At 49.5% G+C, this 25,400-nt stretch overlaps 10 protein-coding genes across 10 annotated transcripts; 7 read left to right on the forward strand and 3 right to left on the reverse strand.

Moving 5' to 3' along the window:
- Window positions 1-390: 390 nt before the first annotated feature.
- Window positions 391-2,332, forward strand: BKA55DRAFT_544338 (uncharacterized protein; the record flags this gene model as incomplete). Its single annotated transcript, XM_046190698.1, has 7 exons — window positions 391-629; window positions 686-778; window positions 835-1,042; window positions 1,096-2,071; window positions 2,120-2,184; window positions 2,240-2,273; window positions 2,307-2,332. The coding sequence occupies 7 exons, from the start codon at window positions 391-393 to the stop codon at window positions 2,330-2,332; spliced, it is 1,641 nt and encodes a 546-aa protein (XP_046044203.1).
- A 340-nt stretch (window positions 2,333-2,672) lies between these two features.
- BKA55DRAFT_709719 (Intradiol ring-cleavage dioxygenase) lies at window positions 2,673-3,709 on the reverse strand (the record flags this gene model as incomplete). The annotated part of the gene is made up of 3 exons (XM_046200764.1): window positions 2,673-2,940; window positions 2,991-3,426; window positions 3,559-3,709. The coding sequence occupies 3 exons, from the start codon at window positions 3,707-3,709 to the stop codon at window positions 2,673-2,675; spliced, it is 855 nt and encodes a 284-aa protein (XP_046044204.1).
- A 323-nt stretch (window positions 3,710-4,032) lies between these two features.
- BKA55DRAFT_598070 (uncharacterized protein) lies at window positions 4,033-5,112 on the forward strand (the record flags this gene model as incomplete). The annotated part of the gene is made up of 1 exon (XM_046196166.1): window positions 4,033-5,112. One exon carries the CDS (start codon window positions 4,033-4,035, stop codon window positions 5,110-5,112), a length of 1,080 nt encoding a protein of 359 aa, XP_046044205.1.
- A 381-nt stretch (window positions 5,113-5,493) lies between these two features.
- BKA55DRAFT_709732 (cytochrome P450) lies at window positions 5,494-7,759 on the reverse strand (the record flags this gene model as incomplete). The annotated part of the gene is made up of 6 exons (XM_046200765.1): window positions 7,470-7,759; window positions 7,045-7,328; window positions 6,450-6,986; window positions 6,059-6,400; window positions 5,778-5,986; window positions 5,494-5,624 (listed from the first exon to the last, which is right to left on the reverse strand). The coding sequence occupies exons 1-6, from the start codon at window positions 7,569-7,571 to the stop codon at window positions 5,494-5,496; spliced, it is 1,605 nt and encodes a 534-aa protein (XP_046044206.1). The 5' UTR covers window positions 7,572-7,759.
- Window positions 7,760-7,840: 81 nt separating this feature from the next.
- On the forward strand, window positions 7,841-12,867 carry BKA55DRAFT_667203 (Aldehyde/histidinol dehydrogenase; the record flags this gene model as incomplete). Its single annotated transcript, XM_046197816.1, has 12 exons — window positions 7,841-8,310; window positions 8,379-8,772; window positions 8,825-8,950; window positions 8,981-9,408; window positions 9,528-9,589; window positions 10,305-10,973; window positions 11,033-11,133; window positions 11,189-11,329; window positions 11,386-11,468; window positions 11,519-12,207; window positions 12,261-12,455; window positions 12,509-12,867. The coding sequence occupies 12 exons, from the start codon at window positions 7,841-7,843 to the stop codon at window positions 12,601-12,603; spliced, it is 3,453 nt and encodes a 1,150-aa protein (XP_046044207.1). The 3' UTR covers window positions 12,604-12,867.
- A 225-nt stretch (window positions 12,868-13,092) lies between these two features.
- BKA55DRAFT_695393 (Alpha/Beta hydrolase protein) lies at window positions 13,093-14,132 on the forward strand (the record flags this gene model as incomplete). Its single annotated transcript, XM_046200150.1, has 3 exons — window positions 13,093-13,195; window positions 13,256-13,542; window positions 13,602-14,132. 3 exons carry the CDS (start codon window positions 13,093-13,095, stop codon window positions 14,130-14,132), a joined length of 921 nt encoding a protein of 306 aa, XP_046044208.1.
- A 464-nt stretch (window positions 14,133-14,596) lies between these two features.
- On the forward strand, window positions 14,597-18,303 carry BKA55DRAFT_523348 (uncharacterized protein; the record flags this gene model as incomplete). Its single annotated transcript, XM_046188634.1, has 4 exons — window positions 14,597-16,451; window positions 16,504-16,663; window positions 16,873-16,940; window positions 17,258-18,303. The coding sequence occupies 4 exons, from the start codon at window positions 14,597-14,599 to the stop codon at window positions 18,301-18,303; spliced, it is 3,129 nt and encodes a 1,042-aa protein (XP_046044209.1).
- Window positions 18,304-18,734: 431 nt separating this feature from the next.
- BKA55DRAFT_522735 (Alpha/Beta hydrolase protein) lies at window positions 18,735-19,674 on the forward strand (the record flags this gene model as incomplete). The annotated part of the gene is made up of 3 exons (XM_046188601.1): window positions 18,735-18,975; window positions 19,036-19,117; window positions 19,170-19,674. 3 exons carry the CDS (start codon window positions 18,735-18,737, stop codon window positions 19,672-19,674), a joined length of 828 nt encoding a protein of 275 aa, XP_046044210.1.
- Window positions 19,675-22,316: 2,642 nt separating this feature from the next.
- Window positions 22,317-23,258, forward strand: BKA55DRAFT_488351 (uncharacterized protein; the record flags this gene model as incomplete). Its single annotated transcript, XM_046186241.1, has 3 exons — window positions 22,317-22,705; window positions 22,752-22,882; window positions 22,936-23,258. Coding segments are annotated over 3 exons (843 nt in total), but the record flags the coding sequence as incomplete, so codon positions are not given.
- Window positions 23,259-23,766: 508 nt separating this feature from the next.
- Window positions 23,767-25,139, reverse strand: BKA55DRAFT_544347 (GPR1/FUN34/yaaH family-domain-containing protein; the record flags this gene model as incomplete). Its single annotated transcript, XM_046190699.1, has 7 exons — window positions 23,767-23,850; window positions 23,907-24,150; window positions 24,183-24,294; window positions 24,387-24,650; window positions 24,701-24,765; window positions 24,868-24,955; window positions 25,001-25,139. The coding sequence occupies 7 exons, from the start codon at window positions 25,137-25,139 to the stop codon at window positions 23,767-23,769; spliced, it is 996 nt and encodes a 331-aa protein (XP_046044212.1).
- Between the last annotated feature and the right edge of the window lie 261 nt (window positions 25,140-25,400).

A 25,400-nucleotide genomic window follows, 5' to 3' on the forward strand; every position in this document is an offset into this window, starting at 1 on the left:
TTATGGTCATTTGATCTAATTGTCGATTTGATGTCTGCTTGGGCATAAGGTTCACAATCCTAGCTGCTATCCGCTCGTCCCTTTGCGGGTGGCGTCTCCACCCAATGATTGAAACATTGGAGTGGGTAATAAGCTCTCATCCCCACCAGTGTCTTCCGATGGGCCGATGTGATACGGCAAACGTAGAGCACTATGTGTACCACCTGGGAGCGCACTAACTTCAGTTGTAAGGCCTCGGTTTAGGGCGGGGTGAATGCTCACAAGAGGCTTCGTGAGTCCCATAAGGACCTGCTTGTCCTGCAAGGATGAGTGATTTGCAACAAGTCAGATTCTAGCTTCGCATTCTTTCAATCCGATCTATCCCATCCTAATTTTAAAAGTTCGCCCCAAATGGTTCAGTGGTACGCATCTCCAGAGCTGCAGTCGCATCATGACAATGCGTTCCGTTCTCGTCAGCCAGGGACGCGAAGCCTTCCTCCTGGTCACGATGAAGTCAGCTTCCAGCGTGCCGTGAATGAGTTTCGAGCTATCATAGGCGACGAGAACGTCATAATTGACGAAGGGTTGGCCAACTTTCGTGACCCATATCCCTTATTCGAGGAGGGATTTGAGGCATCTGCTGGATTATGGTAAGACCCTTGAATTTACAATGCGCACTATGCCGACCTTGCTGACACGACTGTAGCCCATCAACTGTTGAAGAGGTCCAGGCGATTCTCAAGGTAGCCAACCAACACCATGTTCCCTTGTGGACTTGCTCGCAAGGAAAGAATTTCGGGTATGCCTGACACAGACTCCTTGATACCTTTGTCATTTCAGCTAATATGTTGGTAGGTATGGCGGACCTGCCCCTAGGGTTGCGGGGTCCATGGTGCTCTCTCTTCATCGGATGAAGCGCATCTTGGAGGTCAACGAGAAGCTGGCTTACATTGTCGTTGAGCCGGGAGTAACCTTTTTTGATGTCTACAACTACATTGTGGAGAACAAGCTGGATCTTTGGGTCTCCGTCCCGGCTTTGGGATGGGGAAGTGTCGTGGGAAATGTAAGTCAATTCTCGCTGTTGGATAGTAGCAATGTTTACTGACGAGTTTCTAGACTCTGGACCGCGGTCATGGCTACACCGTCTCTGGTGACCGCCAGCATTTCATTGGCAGTTTAGAGGTTCTTTTGGCCTCGGGAGAGATCCTCCGGACAGGCCAATGGGCGGTGCCTAATTCCCCCAGCGCACATGCTTGCCCCAATAGCTTCGGCCCTCAAATCGACGGCCTTTTCTTGCAGAGCAATCTGGGCATCGTGACCAAGATGGCGGTGGCTCTCGATGTGGCCCCTCCGTCTTTCATGGAAGTCAAAATCCACTGTCCCGAGGTCGAAGACATTGCGCCCCTCATCGACACGCTCCAGCAGCTGGACCGTGAGGGCATCACCCAAAGTCACCACATGATCACCAACATCAACCATTTTGCCTCTCACGATGCCCCCAAGCACCAGCAGCAGAGTGTGCCAGGGCCTCTAACACCTGAGAGCATAGCGGCGCTGAAGAAGAAGTATAATACTGGGTACTGGCGATGCTTAGTTTCTTTCTATGGGCCTAAGCAAATGGTTCTCGCCCGTTGGAGTAGGTTGCAGGAGGTTGTCGCCCAAAAGGTTCCCAACGCCTGGGTTGAGAACACGCTCTTCGAAGGCAAGGATGGCAAGCCAGTAGACAACATCCAAATTGGAACGCTCGCTGCGGGTATCCCATCAATGGGCGCTGTGAAGCTCGCAGAGTATAACCTTCCAGCGGATGGGACAGGGGCGGGAGCTCATATCGACACTACCCTCATCCTTCCTTGCGAGGGTAAAACAGTCCTGACGTGGTTCCGCAAAGCAAGGGCTATTATGGAGGAGCAAGGAGTTGATCCTTTTATTGGATGCCACGTCTTCTCAAAGTACATCCTGTTTGTTCAGGAATATGTCTTCGACAAGTCTAACAAGACGGCGCGTGAAGGTGGCCGCAAGGTGGTCAAGGCCCTACTTGCCGAGGCAGAATTGAATGGGTTCGCCAATTATAGATCCCATGTTCAGCACATGGGTAAGTACAGTCTACAGACTCCGAAGACGCGTTACTGACGATTGCCAGATGCTGTTCAAAATTTGTATTCGTACAATGGCCACATTTATAGGAGATTTGTTGAGACTTTAAAGGTATGTTTGCGATTGAAACTTCGAAGCGCTACCAATTCTAACGTTCTACTTCCAGACTGCCGTGGATCCAAATGGAATTCTATCTCCTGGTAAGCAGGGAATATGGCCTCTCAAGAGTTTAGTTCATCTACCACCTCGTGGGGTCTGAGCTGGGTGGTTTACGTGGAACAGAAATACCAGATGTACAAGACTTGATCATACATACACGATAAATATAAATGATATTCGAGAAAACTGTCCAAACATCATGTCTGGTCTTGCAAAACTTTTGAGGAGTCGTAATGGCCGACACTTATCAGATGCGTTAATCGCAGAAGTGAGATACAGCCAAGAATTTAATGCTCTCGCGTCTGTGGATCACCCTAGTTTATGACTAGCAGAGCTTTTTAGACGCATACGTGATGATACCACAAGCAGTAGCCCTTCCACAGATATCCAACTTCGGTGAGCAAGTTGCTTATTTCTTTCTGTTCAACTATCTCAATAGCTCAATAGGTGATTGTACCATCAACTACTTTAACATCATTGTCAAGCTTAATAGCCGACTTTACTGCCTTCTCATGCCGTAACGCCCCAACCTCGGCTCCCGAAACGAGCGAAAAGTCATATCTCAGTAGCTTCGTGGTTCCTGGTACTCCATACCTCTCAGAGAATCCTGACACCTCAGAGACAGTTCCCAGATCAACAATGAGAGACTCCTTGACACCAAAGACGGCATCAGAGGTCTCATACGGGTCTCCACGAATGTAAAGTGCCCTGTCCACGTCAGTATGATAATTTCGACTGGCTTCCTGGGTGTGACTTACGTTATTAGAGGGTCATATCCTGCCTTCTTGAATTTGAAGTGCATGTGGCTTGGGCGGTAGACATGTCGGTTCAGAGCCTTCAGAAGATCTCCGACAGGCCCATCGCCCGGGATTGGATAAGGGACAGGCACAATGGCCTTGAAATCGAAGTTCCCTTCACTGTCGCTGTGTAGTATAGCTCTGTTATCGAAGCCTTCCCGGTCTGCATACTGCACATCATAGAAACCCTTGGAGTCGGTCTCCCAGATATCAACCTCGACATCTTCTAGTGGGTTACCCTGTGAGTCTCGTACCGTACACACAACCAAGAGTGGTTCTCCATCAGGATCATGAAAAATAGTGTCTCCGGAAGCAACATTCTCAGCCCCGTGTGCATGGAAGGGGCCAAGAACAGTACCCTCGGTAGACGTAGGTGGCTTGGGGTGATCAATTGAATCTACCAGAAGTGATAGTCCTAGGACATCAGATAGAAGAATGAATTCTTGTCTGGTGTCGCTGCAAATCTTTCCAGTTCTGGTGAGAAACTGAACAGCTTTCTCCCACTCGGCGGTGCTAAGACGAGTCTCACGCGCAAAGTCATGGAGGTGATGAACTAGCCTCTCAAAAAGAAAGCGTGTTCGTGGATCTTGGCAGTCAGAGTTGATAGCCACGACATTTTCGGTAATGTTTTCGGTTGTGAGATCTTTTAGAAGCGGGATGCCTGGATTAGTATGCGACATGGTGGACAGAGGTGATATGACGGATGATGAGTATGACTGGAAATGGAACTATACAAGTATCGGATGTTAGGCTAATCAATGAATCTTTGAGATTTGGCGGCACGGTAACCGATGTCTTTTTTAGACCGTTCCCACCGAGGAGTACCTATGAAGTGCCGACGGTGGTGGGGCCGGTGGGTACGGAAAAGCCGAGTGGCTCGGTGGCTAGATGCGTCTAGCCGCTCGGGAACCGGAACCAAGATAAGGCAAAGAATGTTACTTTGATAGCATATCAGGATACCGCTCTCAAGACTTGTTTCAAAGAAAAGACACCCTTGTTCAAGATGGAGCCCTTCGTGTACAGCCCTCTCTCTCACAAGATCATTTTTGGACGAGGTTCAATCCGTCAACTTCCGCAATGCCTTCAACAACTTGGCTTCCGGCGGGCCCTCGTCCTATCGACTCCCCACCAAATTGACCAAGCCAAACAAATCACCGATATTCTCGAGTCGCACGTGGAAGCCAGTTGGATCTTCTCCGAGGCCACCATGCACACTCCCTTGAATGTTACCGAGAAGGCCCTCGCATTTTGCCAGCAGAACGAGCCTGACGTTCTGGTGTCTATTGGGGGCGGCAGTACCACTGGACTCGGCAAGGCGATCAGCTTCCGCAAAGGGATATATCATATCTCCATTCCTACAACATACGCTGGTAGTGAGGTGACACCAATCCTCGGCGAAACCGTCGACGGTATCAAAACGACCAAGACGCAGTTTGAAATCTTGCCTAAAACTGTTATATACGACGTCGACTTGACTCTCACGCTTCCACTTCCCATGTCGCTGACCAGCATCATCAACGCTATCGCACATGGTGTCGAGGCGCTCTACGCCCCCAACACGAACCCTATCGTTAGTCTCATGGCCGCCGAAGGTGTGAGATCTCTCGCAAACGGATCATACGAGCTACTAGACGATCCTGACTCCATCGTAGCTCGATCGATCTGCCAGTACGGGGCTTGGCTCTGCGGAACATGCTTAGGCAGCGTCGGAATGTCTCTTCATCACAAGCTTTGCCACACATTAGGCGGCTCTTTCAACCTTCCTCATGCCGAGACGCACACAATTGTTCTTCCGCACGCCTTGGCGTACAATGCTCCCAAGGTTCCCCAGGCAATGAAGGTCCTGGCTGGAGTGCTTCCAGACAGTCAGGGGGATGCTCTACGCGGCCTCAACACGTTGCTCAACAAGCTTGGTGTTCCACGGAGCTTGAAGTCCATTGGTTTCAAGGAGGAAGATATTGACAAGGCAGCTGATATCGCCGTCAGCAAGTCTTATGCTAATCCAAGGGAAATTGATAGAGAGCTCATCCGAGAAGTCATTCGGAGGGCATGGGCTGGTGAGGACGCAAGGGCAGATTTGTAACGGAGACCTCACAAGAGTTAATATAATATCATGGTTACCTAAAGCCTCTGTTTCGATTCGTGTGATATTCGGGTGTGACCTTTATGTACCTTTGATACGACAGTATATATACAGGGTATTCGAGTAATAGACTGATGTTCATTCCACTGAACCAACTGACTGTTGGGCAACGCAGGAAATCATGGCTCCCCTGCCCAATCTAGCTTTCAAAGCATGTTTAACGAAGATGTAACCAGAAACTACAAACTGGCTTTCAAGTTTTCTATCTTGTGCAAAGTTGACCGGCATAAAACATATCCAATTCCCAGTCGTCTAGCAGCATGCGGTTGTCTTCATATCCGTACCTAGTTCCGAGGCTCAATCTCTGCGGCGATTCTCTACTCAAAAGTTCGCTGCCTCTGCACATTCCGCCTTGATCAATGCCGCATGAGCCTGACTTCTAACGCTAATTCTAACTTCATAAGGCTTCTCTGTTCCGATCTCGAACGGCTTTCCAACTGGAATTGGATGGCCTGGAACTTGGTGGAAGTCAAAGCAGTACAGTACTCGCGCGATCAACAGGTGCAGGCTGTTACTAGCGATGACCCATCCGGGACATACTCTGCGACCTAGGAGAATAACTTGTCAGTCGTATGATGATTGGATGCTTGCGTGGCTTGACTTACCTGCTCCAAATGCTAAATGTCCCTTGATGGGCTTGTCAAGGTCTTCGTTCAAGAATCTCTCGGGCCAGAATGTTTCCGGATTTTCGTACTCGGAAGCATCCATATGAACGCCCCAGCTATTCCAAATGACATTGGTTCCCGCTGGAATGTTGTATCCTTCGAAAGAGTCATCCTCAATCAATGAGTGGGCAATTTCTGGAAACGAAATGCTAAAGAATACTTGTCAGCCTATGTCACAAAGACGACTCAGAATCGCGCTGTGATGGTTTCTTTTTACTTACTTCCATCGAAGAACTTCCTTGCCGATGGCTTTGATGTAGGGCAAACTTGCAATGTCGCTCGCGACCGGAAGTCTCTGCGCATCTGCACCACATACATTATCCAAGTCCTGACGCGCACGCTGTACAAAGTCGGGAAACAGCGCTGCCCCAGCCCCAAGTTGGTTCAAAGCCACACGCGTGGTATCAGATCCCGCTTCAATGAGAGATCCGGCGAGGAAGACTGTTGACTCATAGTCAAGCACCTTATCTCTCCCAAGCCTTTTGAACTCTGAAACAAAGCACGTTACGTTCTTGCCTTGCTGTTCTCGCGCGGCAAGACCTTCAAACTCTTCAGAAAAGTTTCTGTCTTGAAGTCAGTGGCCACCTGATATCACGAGCATTGACAACATACTTCTTAGATTGTTCAAAGACACTGTCGCCCCACCACCTCCATGGCTGAATAGCTTTTGGGAGAGGAATGTATGCCAAGAAGGGAAATGAATCGATCAAGCTGGAGCCAGGTTCAAACATCTTCATGATCTCGTTATTCGTCTCAATGATCCTGTCAACGTTTGGGTCTCCCATCTTTGTCCTCCGCCCAAACACCATACTCATTATAAGGGAGCTGGCATATCGGGCGTTTGCCTGATTCCACAGATCAGGCTCTGTGAGGTAGTCGTATAATAGTGTTCGTGACTCGACGTCCTGGAGAGGGGCAAAGACGTTGCGGTTTCCGGGGCCGATGATCTCGTGTATGAGCTTGCGCTCCCACTTCCAGAGGTTTCCGTATGGCATGAAGACGACGCGCTTTCCGCCAGAGGCAACGTCTCCAGGCATGGGCAGATTCTGCCGTGAGATGTAACGTGCCCCGCGCTTGTCAAGCAGCTCATTGGCGACGCGCTGAGAGTTCATGAATATCCAGTAATTGGAGCCTACTTTGAGAGTGAACCTGGTGGGGAAGGTTTTGTAAGTGTTGGTCTTGGTGAGGCCCTACTTGTGACACTTACATTTCGCCATATTTCCTAGCCAGTTTATGGAGATACAGACGCCGCCCAACTGTATCGGTTGGGATCTGCAGCATGTTCCCGAACAGGGGCACGCCGGGCACGAGATTAGGAAATTTGTACTTTCGATGGAATCTGAGCCAGAGAACAGTACGATATAGGATCCATAGCAATACCAGCGCAATAGCAATCGGCACCACTTGGATATTTCGTCCGGCCAGCTTCATCGCGGTGTTCACTGTTGGGGATGGAATTTGCAGATGTGCATTTGGGGGGCACCAATGTGACTATGGATTACCAAGCAAACATCATTGAAGAGAAAATAAAATACAAGACAGACAACTTATAACGACAATAACGGAACTACCAGGCGACGCGTTTCTAGCTTCTCTTCACCCACCTACTACGATGCAGTTTGGTGGGCAAACTCCCCACCGCATACCTCCCCACCCTATACTATCCACGTTTACACCTGCATTTGAGTGGCATAGCGCTAGATAGACGACAAAAATGGCATGCACGGAAAGCATTGATCCTTGCTTGCGCCATCAGCTAATCGCTAGAGCACTGTTTTGAGTCACCGGCTTGGGCTAGGTTCTTGTTTGCTGTCTTTTTGTACACGGGCCTCGGTGGAGCGAGAGCAGCTTTCCGAACGCTTAGCCACCTGGAGCGACGTAGCCATTTGGGCTCGGCCACCCTGGACGCGGGAAAGATTAAATACTAGATAGATACAACACACCTTGACCAACATTCGAATTGAAACAATTCTTTACCTATTCTCATCCATCTATAGACAACAATGAGCTCAGGCGACAATGCAAACGGTTGGTCAACCGTCCCACTAATCATCAATGGGAAAGATGTCATCTCAGAAACATCGTTTCCTGTAAATAGCCCTTCCAACTCTGAAAAGCTCTGGAGTGGTTCATCTGCTTCAATCAATGATGCAACCGGGGCTGTCGAGGCCGCCCAAGCGGCTTTCATGTCGTGGTCTCAGACAAAGCCCAGTTTTAGACGGGACATCATGTTCCGGGCCGCAGATCTCTTTATCAGCAGAAAAGAGAAATTGTTCGCCTACCAAGCCCAGGAGACGGGTGCGGGGCGGAAATTTATGGAGATCAACATCAACGCTACGGCGCAGATCCTGAGGGATATCGGAGGAAGAATCGAGGCGGCAGTTGAAGGTTCGGTTCCTGCGACGGCCGAGCAGGGGTCCCATGCCATTGTAGTCAAGGAACCGTACGGCGTTGTTCTCGCAATTGCCCCGTGGTATGTATGCAAAACACTCGCATTCGGACCGCCGTTGAGACTGACGGTTTTTCTTTCTTTCACCGCAGGAATGCCCCATACGTGCTCGGCGCACGATCAATTGCGTTTGCCCTCGCAACGGGAAATACAACAGTTCTCAAGGGTTCTGAGCTGAGCCCGCGCGTTTTCTGGGCAATCGGCGACATCTTTCGACAGGCTGGGCTGCCGGACGGTTGTCTCAACGTCATTTATCACCGAACGGCGGATGCCGCTGCGGTGACAGAAGCCTTGATTGCGCATCCCGCGATTAAGAAGATCAATTTCACTGGTAGTACTCTTGTCGGAAGCATCATCGCCAGTTTGGCGGGGAAGCACGTCAAGCCGCTTTTGCTTGAGCTGGGTGGAAAAGCGAGTGCCATCGTCCTCAAAGACGCCGACGTGAAAAAGGCCGCGACAAGTTGCGCTGTGGGCGCGTTTATCCACGTGAGTTTGACCCGTGATGCAATGTATTTTAATTGATGCTAATAATATTTAGGGCGGTCAGGTGTGCATGTCGACGGAACGCATTCTCGTGCACAGATCGATTAGTGACGAGTTCAGCGCTGCACTCAAAGAGGCAACGCAGGGGCTCTTCGGGTCCGAGAAGCCGCCGTTTGTGCTAGTAAACCCAGCGGCTGTACAGAAAAACAAGGGTCTCGTCGCCGACGCGGTCGCCAAGGGCGCGACGACCCTCCTGGGCGACGCCGAGGCTGTGGAGGACCAGCCCACCAAGATGAGACCCGTCATCGTCTCCAACGTGTCCAAGGAAATGAACATCTACCACACCGAGTCCTTCGGGCCTACCGTGTCCCTCCTGACCTTTGACACCGAGGACGAGGCTCTCTCGATCGCCAATGACACCGACTACGGGCTCTCGGGGGCTGTATTCTCCGAGGACTTAAAGGCCGCTATGAGGGTCGCTAGGAAGTACGAATCTGGGGCGGTCCACATCAACTCCATGACCGTGCACGACGAGGCGTCGCTGGTGCACGGCGGGGCTAAGAAGAGTGGCTACGGAAGGTTCAATGCCGCGCAAGGACTGGCTGAGTTTCTGAGGTACAAGACCATCACTTGGAGCGAGTGAGTCGCAGAGGTGTCCAATGATGTAAGTCGTGTTCATCAGCTTAGATGGCGTGCTCTTTTATGCACAGCAGCGAGTACTATAAAGTAAAGCCAAATCTACACGTACTGTTATATAGGGTATGTAGACACCGAGTAAAGCCCGAAGCCCATTGTCAATGCTGGCAGCATCTCATCTTGTGTGTTTAGAAGATTACAAAGCTTTAGCAAGGATAGGTAGAGGCAGAAACGGCCGTACAGTGTAGTCGCGGGAATAAGCTGGTCTGATTAGCTATTAACCTTCTGAAGCTGGGGACATTACACACCAGACCATCCCCTATAGACCCTAGTAAAGTGTTACGCATACATACCATACTTTCGCACCCATCTTTAGCTATACACATTCTACCCTAAACCCTCGAACGTAGGCTAGTCTCGAGATCTTCCCCCGCAATCTTATCCCCCACATTTTTGGACTGGATTTGTCAACCCCAGGATCAATCAATCATTCTTCCGTCCAGACCATACCCGGGGGCACTTGTGACTCCCTTCATCTCCTCATACCCACTCTCCATTAGCTCACAGCAATGTCTTATCAAACCAACACCTCTACGCAGCAAGTTACTCGTGAAAATGCAGACAAATCTTCTAACCGCCAAGGTTGCGGGCTCTCCTGCGATCAATGCAACGCCAGTTTCAACCGCCTCGCTCACTTACGACGCCATGAGCTCACGCGCAAGTCGCTCCTTTTGCTATTTCTTGGAGAATTAGCAGCCACTGACCATCTGTAGATGGAAGCGAGAAACCGTACAACTGCATGTATTGCTCCCTAACATCTTCCAGAAAAGATGTCATCGTCCGGCATACCAGAAACTTCCATCACGGCCTTGGCAACAGAAAGTCCTCTGGCTTTTGAGGCAGGCGTCGCAACAATTCCCACCCTGGAGCTTCTCGTCCGAAAGGATCAAAGAACGGCTCTGCGCGAGCATCACCTGCCACGACGACGGCCCGAGGACAGCAAGATCGTCATTCAGAAGGAGTCAACGACGCAATTGAGGAGCGCGGTGAGTCTCCGACAAACAATGAGGTAGATGGATCTCAGAGCAGCCAGGCTAATTCGCTGGACATCGCCATGCCCTCGCAGCCCGACATGTTCCCTGCCTATCTTTCAGGGAGTCCCCTAGAATTCAACGCTTCATTTATGGACCCCGACCTCATCAACCCCAATCTTTCCGCCATGTTCGATCTCGACGCGCTTCTGGCGGATGCCCAAGGACTTTTTGGCGAAGTACCAAGCTGCAATCCCCGGGAACTACCGATACTAGCCCTGGAGCCACCGATACCCAACAGGCCAACTACTCTCGGTCAGACAGACAAATCTTCTACCCCGCGCAACCTCGTCCCCAACGACAATAAATGTGAGAATGCTTGGGCCAACCTCACAAAATATCCGGTCCACATACTCGCTTCGCTTCGCTTTCCTTCCAAATATGCCGTGAGGCGGTTTGTCAAGGCCTTTTTTAAGCATATTGCTCCTCATATACCCATCATACATGAGCCGACCTTTGACATCGCCACAACGCCATGTAAGTAGTATGCCATCATAGGCAGTGCAATAGAGGTTCTGAAACAAAGTTTGACATAGCTCCCCTCCTGCTTGTTGTAATGGCCTGCAGCGCCATATATCTCGGTGAACACTCCAGGGCTACATCGATGCATACCATCTCCGTGCAACTTGTTTTCGAGGTAGGACAGCCATTCCGAGCACTTAGATGATAAATTTCGTTAACAGAGGAACCAGCATGAACGGGTGATTGCATTCAGCAAGGTCGACCCCGAGACTCTAACGTGGATGCTGCAGACATATTTTCTCCTCGCTTATTTTGAGATTCACTGCGGTTCGGAAGGCAAGAGAGCACACGCGTTTCCTCACTGCGTCAAGGTTAATTCCAACGTCAACTCATTTAGTCTGGTCATGGCTAACTCTTACGTTTTCAGCTTACACAAGAAGCACTCAACGAGCTACAGACGTGTCCGCCCACCACGTATAAGGATTGGGTGCGCTGGGAGAGTCTAAATAGGTACTTATACTCACACCATGCACGCATTATGATTTCTCACACTATACAAGGTGTATCTCATCTACGATACTCATAGGTGGCACCGTCTGCTCAAAGGAACAGGAAGCATGGATTCCAACACCTATGGTCGAAGCCAGATTCGCCCTCCCGTCAAGCAACGCAGAGTGGCTAAAAGAAGAGTCCAGCTGGGGCACCCCGACCGAAGTATTATACAGTAACGATGCGCTGGACAGCATCATCGCCGGCCAACCACCGTCCATGCCAGTCAGCGAATTCGGTCTCGTAACCATCGTGTCTACCCTTCTCTACAGGATATGCTCATCTGAGCTACTAACAGGCTCACGCGACGGGGAGCTCTACGCTAAATTCGGCAAGAAGATGGAGCAGTCATTGCAGGTGCTAGATGCAATTCTCAAAGCTCGTACGATCCAGGATGATGGCGGACTGGCCCCGAATCCCACCGTTCACTGCGCCAGATCATTACTGAACTCAGCTTTCTACCATCTTTACGGTAGCGTTCCGCTGTCTGTCATGAAGAAGATACTCTGGTCGCCTGCGAGTCTCGATGATCCTGAGATCATGCATCTTTTAAACGAGGCAATCTCACCTGAACTCTACCAGGCACTCTTCAATGCAGCAGACCAGCTAAGATTCGACTGCCGCGTGGGTCTATCTTACATTAAAAAAATAGCGCCCATAATATTCGGGCCCGAAAGTGTGGTCGGCACTTTAGAGGGCTGTATGTCTTGAATTCCGTGCTCAACCTTTGTTCAGTAGCTAACTTGTAGGCAGGCCTGCTTCTTTGCTGGTACCTTCAATTCGCGCAATCTCGTGTTTCACAGGTCGAATCACGCGATATTCTCAACGCATTGATAAATGAGAGTTTTGCAGAAGTTACGGACCTGCAATTGGAGGATCACGGCCTACAATCAGTCTTACCGCTTGCCGTATTAGCAGAGCTTCTCTCGGATGGCTCAATGTGGAAGTGTAAGCTCAAGTCTCTGTCGTTAATGATTTTGAGAAGATGCTAATATGTACAGGGCCTTCTTCTGTGTCGCAAAAGCTGAAATCGTTAATCAAGAAATTGGAGGATTCGGACACTACCATACACGTTGCAACAGCCTACCCACCATAGCGACAAACATTGCTACAGTACTCCGTACATCTAATGTCAATGTAACATAAAATATCCTCAATTAGTTGGCCGTCTTAGTTTATTCGGACTCATTCCGTATTCGGGGGAGCAGTGGTGATCAACGTAGCATGGAATCTTTTCGGGTCCAAAGTCGAGGAAGTATTTTTGAGATATTAACAGCACGCACTCGATATCTTATATATATCATCATATCTTTTCTCTCTCATTGCCGTGCACAAAATTCCTTCATTATCGACCTCATCGTGAGAAGGTGGGCGGGTATGAGTGGGTAGCTTCTGGGTGGGACACCGGTGGTACACAACCGAACGATTGCCATTCTTGTTTGCCACCTCTTTTGTATTCATTGATCTACGACAGGCCACCAGATCCTGGCCTTTCTGAGGCGGTTTTCTTTTGGACGTAGAACAAAAGTGTTCTTAGCAGAAAAGGCTAGTGTTGATGCTTACTGCAGATTTGAACACCAACAAAATGACCACTCGCAAGGAATACGTCTTCAAAGCCATCGATGGAATCCCGGTAGCCGCAGACGTATACTTCAGAAAGACCACGACCGTTTCGAAGCTTCCAATAGGTACGCAAACTACCCAATCCTCGTCCTCTCTGAGTAAGCATCTGACACGTTGAGATACAGCATTACATTTCCATGGCGGAAATTTCACGGTCGGCTCGAAACAAATGCTCCCGCGAGACCAGTCCGAAATGCTCTTGGATCTAGGTTTCGTGGTTGTATCCGCCAACTATCGACTGGCTCCCACGGTTACAGTCTTTGAAGGACCGGTCAAAGATGCACTGGACGCATACGAATGGTCGCGGACAAAATTACCCCAGCTTCTCCTCGAAGATGCTCATGTAAAAGCGGATGGCTCTCGGATTGTAACACTGGGTCATTCCTGCGGTGGCACCTTGGCCCTTCTGACAGTGAGCAGATACCACAATTTCTGACACGGGTATGAGATGCTAATACGCGGACCGTCTAGGCCAGTTCGCCCCAACCGCCTCGCGCAATTCTCGACATTTACGGGATCAAGTACCTAGCAGACTCGGCCTTCCATACCCCCCTACCTGCACCTCCAGGTGCTCCTCAGATTGATCAAGATTTCATGAGCAAGATTTGGAAAGATGACCCTCCTCCCACCTCAGCACCGCCTCCGGTGGGACCGAAAGGGCCTGACTTGGCCAACTATCGTGTTGCCTGGATGTTTGATCAGCTAGGAAAGGGAACACAGTTGAAGACGGTTGTAGGAGACAGCGACTATGATCGCGTTGACCCCGTTTCGCAGTTCTCCAAGGGTAACTTCCCTCCCACCTTTTTCATCCACGGCGCCGAAGACAAACTGGTGCCGGCAAGGCTGTCGCAACAGGCATATGACGAACTCAAGAGTCACGGTGTCGAGACGCAACTGGTCCTGGTGGAAGGAGGACAGCACGGCTTTGATGAAATTGGACAGCCTGAGAATGCACTTGAACTTTTGGAAAAGGGCTTTGAGTTCCTCAAGGCCCATGTCTGACACGATCCCAACTTAAAGAGAATAGGTTTTGAGAGGATAGATCTGAATAGGTACTCAATTGTTTAAATTTGACTATATGTGCCTTGTATAACTGTATATGCATGCCTTGCGGCAGCCTGAGCTGAGCAGACCGATTGCATACCTGATACATGTCCGTTTGAAATGCTGCTGCCTTTCGTGATACCTCACTACTGGCATAATTAAGTGAAATAGGTGACCTTGCGTGGTATTTAGTGGTGCGAGGTAGCACTTTACAGTACTTTGTGTGCTGGACGGGGCAGGTGGATCGACCGACAACTTAAAGTTACCCACCGTAAGTGGGAATTACGATTTATGTAGCGCATATTTCAGCCGCCTGCAAGTACCAAGCCATCCATTATTTTAAATATTGAAACTGTTTATCATAAAGCTAATAGGCTAGGCTACTCCCAGAGCCTCAAATTCTCATCACAGTTGCAATCACAATGGATCCGCCTGCCAAACCCAAACGCACAAGAGTCAACAAACACAAGCGCGTCTCAAGAGCCTGCAATTACTGCCGTGCTTGTAAGCACAGATGCGATGGCAGCCACCCAACCTGTTCGCGATGCTCTGCCATCCACTACCCATGCAGCTACGGCCCCGACTCCAAGAAGCGTGGGTTGACGACGGGATATGTGAGGGCTCTGGAACTACTTTGGGCACTTGTCTTCACCGTCGTTCCTAATAGCAAGGCTGTAGTCCAAGAGCTCTTGCCAGATATTCAGTTTGCCCTAGATTCGCGATCCAAATTGGTCTTGAACAGCAGGCTTGTCAGAGATTACGAGACACTCAGACAAGCTTGGGACGGTAGTGACATCCAAGAAGAATTGGATCAGCTGTTGTCGAATATTCAGCAAGGGAACGACTCCGGTGCAAATTCTGTGGCTTCCGTCAAGGCTGAAGCCTCCACTCCCGACCTCGCCCCTCGTGTCAAGGCATTCGAGGCTGTACAGACTTCAACGCCAGCCAATGACGCTCGGGAGGTCTCAGACCCCATGGATACCGACAGGGCCAATACGCCTTCCACTCATGACGCGTCAGTGCTCCAACCGGCTCCATGGAACGACGTATCATCCCCCGCGTCTGCTCAGCAGGTACGGCGCTTAATTGATGTATACTTTGCCCATACCAACTGTTGGCTCCCGATGGTCCAAAAGCACAAGATGCTGGAGTTGTTGTATTCGCCGTCACGAGATGATCGGGCAGAAGAGGGGAATATGGCCACTCTATGGGCTGTTGTTGCTTATGCTTCACTTCAAGGTACCCGTAACCATAATGGAGCGTCTGATGGTCAATCTGCTCTTCCTACTCCCGAAATGATCTATTCCAAGGCGAGACAACGGATACCTAACGAAGATGCGCGACTTCCAGGCTACGTTCAAGCTTTGCTTATCCTGGGCCTTTTCAAAATGGATCAGGAAGATCTTGTGTCTTCATGGCACTTGATTGGCCAAGCAGTGAGGATTTGTCTTCATCTCGGTACCGCCCCTTCTACCAGCCACGGCTCCAATGCTGCAAATGTCGATGATGACAATCAGAAGCGGCTTCTCCTAAGTTGCTTTATACTCGATACTCTCGTATCATGTCGTTTGCGCAAGCCACCCCATCTCAGGACAGGAGATTTATGTTTCTCCCCGAAGCTCGCAGAAACAGGTCCGAATGAATGGGAACCGCAGAATGTGACTTCTACAACTTTGGGCAACACCAACTCCATGAACCAGCCTTCGCGGGTGTTAAGTATCTTCAACTGCTACGTCAGCTTAATATGCATCCTAAACGATGCCATGTCGAATCAACAACCTTCAAACAGGCCTTGCACCAAAAGTCTACTTGCATTGAATCGCTGGTATGATGGACTTCCACAGCATTGTCAGATTTCGCCATTGCCTGGCAAGGTTCAGCCGGGAACGGCACCGCACCTGACACCGCAACTGTACAACCTTCACCTCGCCTTCGCGAGCACCGATATGCAACTCAGGTCATATCTTGCTGCCACAAACGGGCTACCGAGTACACAAACTACAGGATTAGCAGGCCTGTCTATGGGATATCTCTTGGCAGCTTTTGGGAAGGAGTTTGGTGTAGCTAACATGCCTGCTATATTCACGATTTACCAAGACCTTGGACGCAGAAGAGTCTTTAGACTTGTGCGGCAGGACCATTCTGTTGATCTACTGGTCTCCAGTGAGCCTTCTCCTAATTTACTACCGACACCTCCGGAAGTCTGTGAAACAGACCCTGTTGGTACTAATAGGCCAGAACGGCCTTCCGCCGTGTCATTGACTCGCCAAGTTGAGGGTAGGTCAACGATGTTTACTTTCAAGCTCTTGCTGACAAAAGACCCAAATAGAATCGACTACTCAATCTCATGCACCGATATCAGTTGAAAATTTGGACGAATACGATATAGAAACCTGGGGCAAGATATTTGGTACAGCAGAGTTAGGCGAAGCAGGCATACCAACCCAGCAGGATATGGAGAGTCTAGACTACTTGAATGGGATGGCATGGTAATACAAGGACGTTTAAAGACTGAGAACTGATTTCACTATTTTGATCGGGTTCTTCTATTCTCATCAAGATTGTAATGACTTCTGGGCAGGTTCTCTTGTAGATTTCCGTAATATTCATGTACAATCACTTGCTCTATGTATCAATTGACGAAATACGGCGAGCCTTGGAATTCCCACCACTTTGTTTGGCTTTGCCCACTCTACAGTTTTCGAGGTGATCAAATATGCTCCCAAGGTGGTGCTAGACATCAATTACGTGGAGATTTGATGGGTTGTATGGGTGGAGTTATGTCATCGGGTGGGAATGAACTCCACCCGCTCTTTTGCGAGGCTGGCTCGAAAGCCTTGGTAGTAGTCGCTGGTGAGGTAGCTGGCTTGTCGCTCACTGGGACTAGTCAAGCATTTGTATTTAGCTACCAACCGCAACTTTCCCAAAGCCTCCCTTCTCTCCAATCAATTTCACCTCTCAATCCCATTCCACCAGTCCCAACATGGGTCCAAGCGTTCCTACAACTACGAATCGTGCCTTATGGCTCTCCTCATTCGACAAACCTCTGGAGCTCGTTGAACTCCCCGTCCCTGAGGCAACAGCTGGCTCAGCCGTCGTCCAAGTTCTAAACACAGTGGTATTCCCTTATGCCGAAGATATTCACCAGGGCAAGCTGCCTGTGTTCAACCTGAGCCTTCCCCTGGTGCCGCATCCAAGCCATATCGGCCGGGTACACGCCGTCGGATCGGATGCCATACTTGCCAAGCCCGGTGATCTGGTCTTTTTCTCGGCCGCCATCTATGCGCGAGACGATCCTAGCGTGAATATTATCCAGGGCCACCACGGTGGGGAGGGCACGAAAGGCCGTAAGCTCATGCAGGGAGAATGGCGGGACGGTGCCCTCCAACAGTATCAAAAGGTCCCCCTCGAGAATATCTTTGTGTTGGACGAGAATCGACTATGCAAGCAGCTTGGATACACGCCCGCGGACCTTCACGAGATTTCCTTCTACAGCATCTCTGCTGGAGCTTTATTCGAGGCTGCCAATTTACTTGCAGGCGAGACGATTGTACTTGGGCCAGCCACTGGAACCTATGGAGGTATTACCTCTGACATGGCACTGGCTCTGGGCGCCAACGTCATTGCCATTGGTCGCAGTGAGACAAAGCTCGCATACCTGAAACAGCAGCTTGGGAACCACGAGCGATTCAGTTATGTTGTCATGACTGGAGATGACGAGGTGGACGCGACCGCAATCCGAAAGGCAAGCCCCGATGGGCGCGGTGTCGAAGTATACAACGATTGGGCATCAGGCAGCTTGAACGACTCTCCGTACTTCTCGGCCGCCATACAGGCCGTGCTACCAGAAGGGAGAGTTGTCCTTAGCGGGGCGCCATCTGGGTCTATCTCAGTTCCGTACACACTCGTGATGCACAAAAACATCAAGATCATTGGTAAGGTCATGGTATCACGAGGAGGAATCGAGTTGACTATCAAGATGGTGAATTCGGGGGTTCTCAAGCTCGGCAAGCGTGGGGGCTCGAGTCACAAGGTGTACGGCTTGGAGGAGCATCACGAGGCTTTCGAGGATGCGAAGCAGAACAGTGGCTTCAGAGTCTACACAGACGTTGCCCCTAACTCATGGTAGAATTGTGTATACTTGGCTGTGTAACTATTTTGGCGTCCATTTTGCAACAAGTTGTCATCAAATAGTCAGATGTATTACTGTCAATGAGCATCACTTATCAAGTTAGAAAATGCAACAGTGATGGTAGCGTATCAATGCTATGAAGCAACAAGCGCGTTGAATTCTTGCGGTGCCACCCGACGAGACTCCCTTAGCGAGTGGGTGCTAAACCAGATCCATAGCTACAGAGCATATCAGGAACTTTTGGTGGGGATGCCCACCGGGCCGGGTGCTCGGAACCCCACACGGGAAACAGTCGTAGTCTCAACTAAGCTTGATAAAGTGCAATCCTCACCAATTGGCATTTCATTCGGTATCTCTAGTTAGTCAATTCTGAATAAGTCACTAGCCCTCTTCTTGTGCTCCAAACTCAGCCGTCAACATTAAGCAAAATGCCGTGCGCTGACTGTTACACAGGACATGACCATCCTGGTCCTGTTTACGGCCGCGAGGCTAAACTTCATGGTCATGATGTGTACGTTACAGAACCTCAGACCAAAGAGGTTTCGACAAAGGGACTGATAGTCGTCATGTCGGATGCGTTTGGGTGGAACACGACCAACCTACGTGGTGTGGCAGACAGATATGCAGAGCGGACTGGCTGCAGAGTATACGTTCCTGATTTCATGCATGGTGAGTTCATGGTTTCTGTCCATGTCCTCGGTACTTGAAGGCTAATGTGTTTATTTTCAGGCACTTCTGCGCCCGCATCCATCAAAGCCATCATTGACAGTGTTCTTAATGATGGAGGTTTCTGGGGATGGCTGGTAAAACCGTAAGTTAAACATGTACCAAGCAACACTGTTATTCCTAACGCAGAGAATCAGATGGAACTTATTAAAGGTGGCATTCGTCATGGTTCCCTTCAGTATCCGCAACAAACCCGAGAAGCGCTATCCTGGTATTCGCAAGTTCATGGACGACCTGCGTTGCAATGAAGCAGCTAATCTCAAAGTTGGCGTGGTGGGCTTCTGCTGGGGCGCATATGGTATCACGCATATGGCCCACGGTGAGGTAGCTACAAATGGCAAGACAATCATCGACGCAGCCTTCACTGCTCACCCGAGTGAAATCGAGGTTGTCCGAGACATCGAACCTGTGAAGCTGCCCTACAGCATGGTCATTGGTGATGTCGACTTTGCCTTTCCTTTGAAGGAGGTGCACAAGGCAGCTGAGATTCTTGAAGCAAAGAAGGATGTAGACACTGAGGTTGTCATCATCCCTAATGCAAAGCACGGGTTTGCTGTTAGAGGTAACCCAGATAACAAGGAAGAGAAGGATATGGCTGATCAGGCAGCAGGCTTTCTATCCATACGCGTATGGATTAATTAATCCATATGGAATAATCCATACGCGTTAATCCATATTCCATACGGGGATGTCGTATTCCATAAGTATGGCAATACGGCGGAAAAAATTTGATCCCTGTAGTAATCCCGTTCAGGGGCGATTTTCCAACTCTCCACTCTTTCTTTAATTCCAACACCACTGTGTAAGGACGCTGCGTATGTCCTCGCTGATGACATCCACTTCCACTGACCCTGCGGGGATTCCAGTGTCCACAAGCGAATTGTGCTCTTCCTCAATCTTCAGCACGAACCCTCGATTCTCAAGCGGCGATGTCCAAGAGCGCATGGCTCGAAAGCGTAAAACGACCGCAAATACTTGGGCTCACGCCCGTGAGCCCCTCAATTCGGAGCCATCTCGTTGCGGTCGCAAAAACGAGAAGATTTACTACTGCATGCATTGTGTAAGTCCGACTTACTCCACGACCGTTTCAACGACCTTTCGGAATCATCTGCTCAAGATACACGGCATTGAGCTGGAAGCCCATGAACATCCGATTAAAAAACGGCGTGACCGTCTGATTCAGGATGCTTTCGCCAAGGCCGGCGATATGCATGCTGCAAAGCAACTGGCAAAACGAGAAGAAACTCTGAGACATGCCATCAATCACAAAGCAGCGTTGGAGGCACTTATTCAGCTCGTGACTGTCCGTAATCTCTCTTACAACTGCAGTTCTTGGCCAGAGCTTCATGCGCTCATTTCTGCAGTCAATCCTGCGGCAGATGACCTCATCAGCCTTTCTCACGGCTCCATACAGAAGCTTGTCTCCAATTCCTTTCGTGTACACAAAGACATGTTGCGAAGAAAATTGCAGTCTACACCATGGAAACTTCATCTCTCTGCTGACGTGTGGTCTGCTCCAAATCACAAAGCTTTCCTTGGGATATGCGTCAAATTTGTAGATCCGGATGCAAAGGAAGCGCTGCAGGCACTATTAGCTTTGTCGGAGTTGCCAGGTCTTGACGGGCCGGGTAGTCACGGTGGTGCCGAACAATGGAAGCTTCTTCAGCACGTGCTCGAGGATTATAATATCTGGAATAAGGTGGGATTCTACACTGGTGATAACCATGGATCAAACGACAAATTATGCCGCTTACTCGCCAATTATCTCCAGGAGAAGGGTGTCGACTGGGAAGCCAAGACCCGTAGAATCCGGTGCCACGGCCATATAGTGAACCTGGCAGTTCAGGCTTTCCTTTTCATAGACTCAAAAGAGGCTGCTCGAGCGGCTTTGGAGCATATCGAAGACACCGATGAATCGGCTTTTGGCACTGATTTTTCTGAAAGGATCAAACCACAAAGGGCGCAAGGATGGCGGCGGCTTGGGCCTCTTGGAAAGGTGCACAACATATCGATTCACATGCGCGAAAACGACTATCGATGGAATGAATTCAAGAAGCGCGCTGGAAGATCGCTGGGGCTCGACAACGATACACGGTGGAACTCATGGTTTCTCCTGCTGGACACCACTCTCAATCTTCAGAGCTATGTTGAGTGGTACCAGAAGAAGTATTACCAGGATTTGCGAGATGACTACCTCACGCCTGATGAGTGGAGTGCTCTAGGGGAGACGCGTGCATTCCTTCAACCGTTCTGGAAGATCACTTAGCTTACAGAGGGTCGTTACGCCACTCTAGACCGTTCACTTTTTACAATGGATGTTCTTTACAAACATTATACACAAGCATTCCAGAAACACTCTGGCAACGCCACACTACGGAGCTGCATTGCAGCTTCTTGGGCTGTATTCGATAAGTATTATCAGCTTACAGATGAGAGCCCTGCGTACGGTGCGGCAATAATACTTTATCCGTCACGACGTGTAGCCCATATAAAGAAGAACTGGCCAAAGTCCTGGCATAAACCAGTTCTTGACGGCGTGCGAAAGCATTAGAAAGACTACTACCACGAGCTCCCGCTCCCTACCACGACACCACAGCTGAGAGACGAAATACGGCGCCTTGATGAGTATGACCTACTCGCTTGGGAGCTTGACGTTGTTAGCCTATCTATGAGTGAGCTGGACGAGTACGATGCTTTCACGACGCAACCGCCCATTGTCATTGACTGCTCTCCACTTTCTTGGTGGCTCAGAGAAGAACAACAACAGACATACCCTCGTCTCTCTCGAATGGCTGTTGATATCCTCTCGATACCAGCCATGTCTGCCGAGCCGGAGCGCGTCTTCTCCGGGGCGAGACGCACAATTTCATGGGACCGGTGCCAATTGGGTAGTCGTACAATTGAAAGAGGTGAATGCATGAAGAGTTGGATCAAAAGCGGGATAACACAAGGTTACCCGGTAGATTTACTTGAAGCGGAAGGTATTGAGGACAACAACGTAGAGGGGTTAGATGATTCGGCTGGCTGGCAGAGCTCCAACCCAGATTCGGTTTAGTTGATAATGTAAATGACGTCATTTCTTAGTTTCCATATGTATGGATTAAGTTCCATATGGGTTGCATTCCATATTCCATATTCCATAAGGCGCCGTATGGAGTATGGAGTATGGATAGAAAGCCTGTTTACTAGCACTTCTAACGGATGCCGTAGGGACAATCCATGCCGGGCTTGGAAGGCGACTCGAAGATGTTGACGGCTTGACCTCTAAACAAGCACTTCAACTGTCACATCTCTTACTCTGGAACGCAGAGTTGTTCTACGCCTCATCGCTTGCCTTCTCGAAACTGTCGATCCTTGGGTTTTACTGGCGCTTGTTCAGCAGGTCGAATATCCGAGTACCGATTCAAATACTGGCGGTTTTATCGCTGATATGGCTCATTATTCGCACCTTCCTCGCTATCTTCCATTGCGTTCCCGTCCACGCTTTCTGGGACAAGAGCATTAAGGATGCCGTGTGCACTATTGATGATTCCAAGTTCTTTTTTGGGACAGTATTGGTTCACCTCCTGCTCGATATCTCCATCCTAGCCCTTCCCGTCTTACAAGTGATGAATCTGCACCTCAAAGCCGGCCAGAAAATAGCAGTTATCGCTCTTTTTATGTTCGGTATACTGTAAGGATATTACAAGTCATATGAGACATCGTCGCTAACATCTTAGGGTATGCGTTGCGTCTATTGTCGTCCTCGCAGAATCGCTCAAGTTTGATCCATCGTCCGATGAAATGCCTCTGGACATCGCGCCTATTATGATTTGGGCGACGGTGGAAGTCAACTTGGCCATCGTATCCGGTAAGATTCGTCGTTGTGGATAACCCTCCGTATTTGGTTTGACCATATTTTAGCCTGCCTACCAATCCTGCGACCCATCTTCTCAAAGATAACGAGATTCTCCTTGCTCGCCTCAGAGAGAAATAGGCTGCCGCTTAGTCGGCAAGGCAATGAAATGAAGCTAACGACGATTGCACACGCAGAGGAAGTCGATGAGTCCAGCTCTATACACCAACTGGCCGATTCAATGCAGCCAGGCTCCCATGAGTCTGATGGCGAGCTCATAAATGGGCGTCATGGATTACAGACCGTTATATCAAGCAATCCATATGACCTCCCTTCTTCGGCGGATAGCGAGGGGGATAAGGGCATTCACGTTCGGAAAGAAACGAGCGTTCGCATCGAACTCAGTACAAGGAAACATCCCTGACGCGGCGTTCTCTCTTAACAAGCTTTGAGATACATTTAGTGTACCGTCGCCTAATTTTATTCATTTATGACTATTTTGTGCAAGTGGCCTTCCCTATCTCCTTGGGAACAATGACATGTCGAGGGATCTAGTTGTTGATCCTCGTGGCCGAGCCGACACCGCTCAGACTGTCTCATATATCAACCAGATCAGTCGATGGCCGTTTTGTTGGGGTTGCTGCGCGAAATAAGACTTTTTTCAGACACGGTCTTTGGAGGCGCCATCGTCTGTAGCCTTCATCGGAGCCCCTGAGCTCAAGGGAGACGTTACATTGCTCTTATAGCAAATCCCGTTCCACCCCAGAACTGCCGATTTCGAACCAGAATGGATATTCCTTGCAGCAGAACCTAAATGGTATAAGTGCTCCAGCCTTTTGGAATGTCTCTCCTTCCATTAATATGTTTGCATATCGGAGAGCTCATATCGGGCAACTAGCTTATGTGGTCGCTTCATGACATTTGCAACCCTTTGCACAGCTTTGTACATATGATTGGAACAATTGGTCCTCTTGGCCACCAGTCTGTTTAAATTTAGAGTCTTGATCGAGATATGGAATAGCTTATAACAGGCGCTCACGGTCCGTGACTGGGATGGACCTTGGATCGCTAGATGGAGCGTGTGAAGCTGCATGTGCACATCCAAGTCCTTAAGTGAGAAGTTGTGGATGACCACTATACGAGCTGGATCCCATTTCCCCAATGAAGTTTGAAGGGCTTGCACTGTGTCTGATACAACACCCAAGTGCCTCATTATCCTCATTTCTTTGCCCCCTTCACCAAATTTGAGAGGTCGCCCAGTGGAAGAACGTATGGGAAATCGACTGATAGAAGTATAAGAGAAGTGAAAGTATACCAAGCCAAAAACGACACAGCCAGTAAGATCCCAGCTCCGACCTTTTGGAGTGTCGCTGCGGTGCCAGTATTTCCATGAGAAAGATGGAAGAAAGCACCAGCAAGACAGCAGACTAGCTCATGTTAGTACAAGGCCAATTGATATAACCCAGTGTGGGCGTGCCGGAAGCGACTCCGAGAGGCTGGGGTGGGAAATGAAACTTACAAGTAGGAATTAAAAGAAGGAATATCAGAAAGAAGAGGACATTTGTGCGAATGCTCGCAACAAAGAAAACAACACAGAGGAGTGCCATGGCAAAAAGGAAGAATGCAAAAGTGGCAAAGAATGCTGATTCCTTCAGGCCTTCTGCGGGGTTATTTGCGTCCACAGAGTAGGCGCCATATGCTCCATAGCCAGGGACGAGGGTTGCACCATATGCGAACCAAAACCCGCCGAATTGGCAGAAGACCACTGCGGGGAACGTATTCCCTAGGTTTATCTATTAGCAACATAGTCACAGACATGATTACAGGACTTACCAAGAATCCATCCTCCTACACCGCCAAGCAACAGGAGCAGACCGCCAAGATAGAAGTATGTTCCGCTACGAAACTGTTAGAGAACCCCGTCCTTCTAGTGAAACAAATCGGTAAAGACAAAGAGGGAGAATAAAAAGGAAGGGGTTAAAGTAAACTCTGGAACTTACACATTTGCGGCACCCAGCCCACCAGCCCCTTCCCAGCCAAGAAGAATCATGGACAACGGGGTAGTGCACATGACGAATCCTCCCAATGCTACAATCTATTAGCGGAGCCTTGTATGCGGCTTAAAGTACAAACCAATCGGAGTCGGGTTTCCAAAAGCATGTTTGTTTCTGAGACTCTCCGGAGATATGTTTCTACTTTCGACAGCACTAATCTGAGGAATTTCACATAATCGCTTGCTGGCTGGAGCTGAGTTGATATCGGACCTATCCATGTTGCACGTGAGGAGTCGATACTAAGAGGGGGTGTTGTGGAGGGGTCCGGAAAACAGATCTATCATAGATTGAAACATGGCTATACCTGTCATACTTATATATCCATCCATCCAGGCATTGTTGATCAGACCGAATTGCGGGCATGCCACGGCTTTCTGGGAGTGGCCTGAGCAACTCACATCGCAGTAAGAAACTATGCAAGGAATAGTTTAGGGACCAATGGACTTCCTTTAGATTCCTAGAAATTCCGATTGTTCCCA

The sequence above is a fragment of the Fusarium redolens genome, assembly GCF_020744475.1.
Source record: "Fusarium redolens strain MPI-CAGE-AT-0023 chromosome Unknown BKA55scaffold_18, whole genome shotgun sequence".
Taxonomy (NCBI): Eukaryota; Fungi; Ascomycota; class Sordariomycetes; order Hypocreales; family Nectriaceae; genus Fusarium; species Fusarium redolens.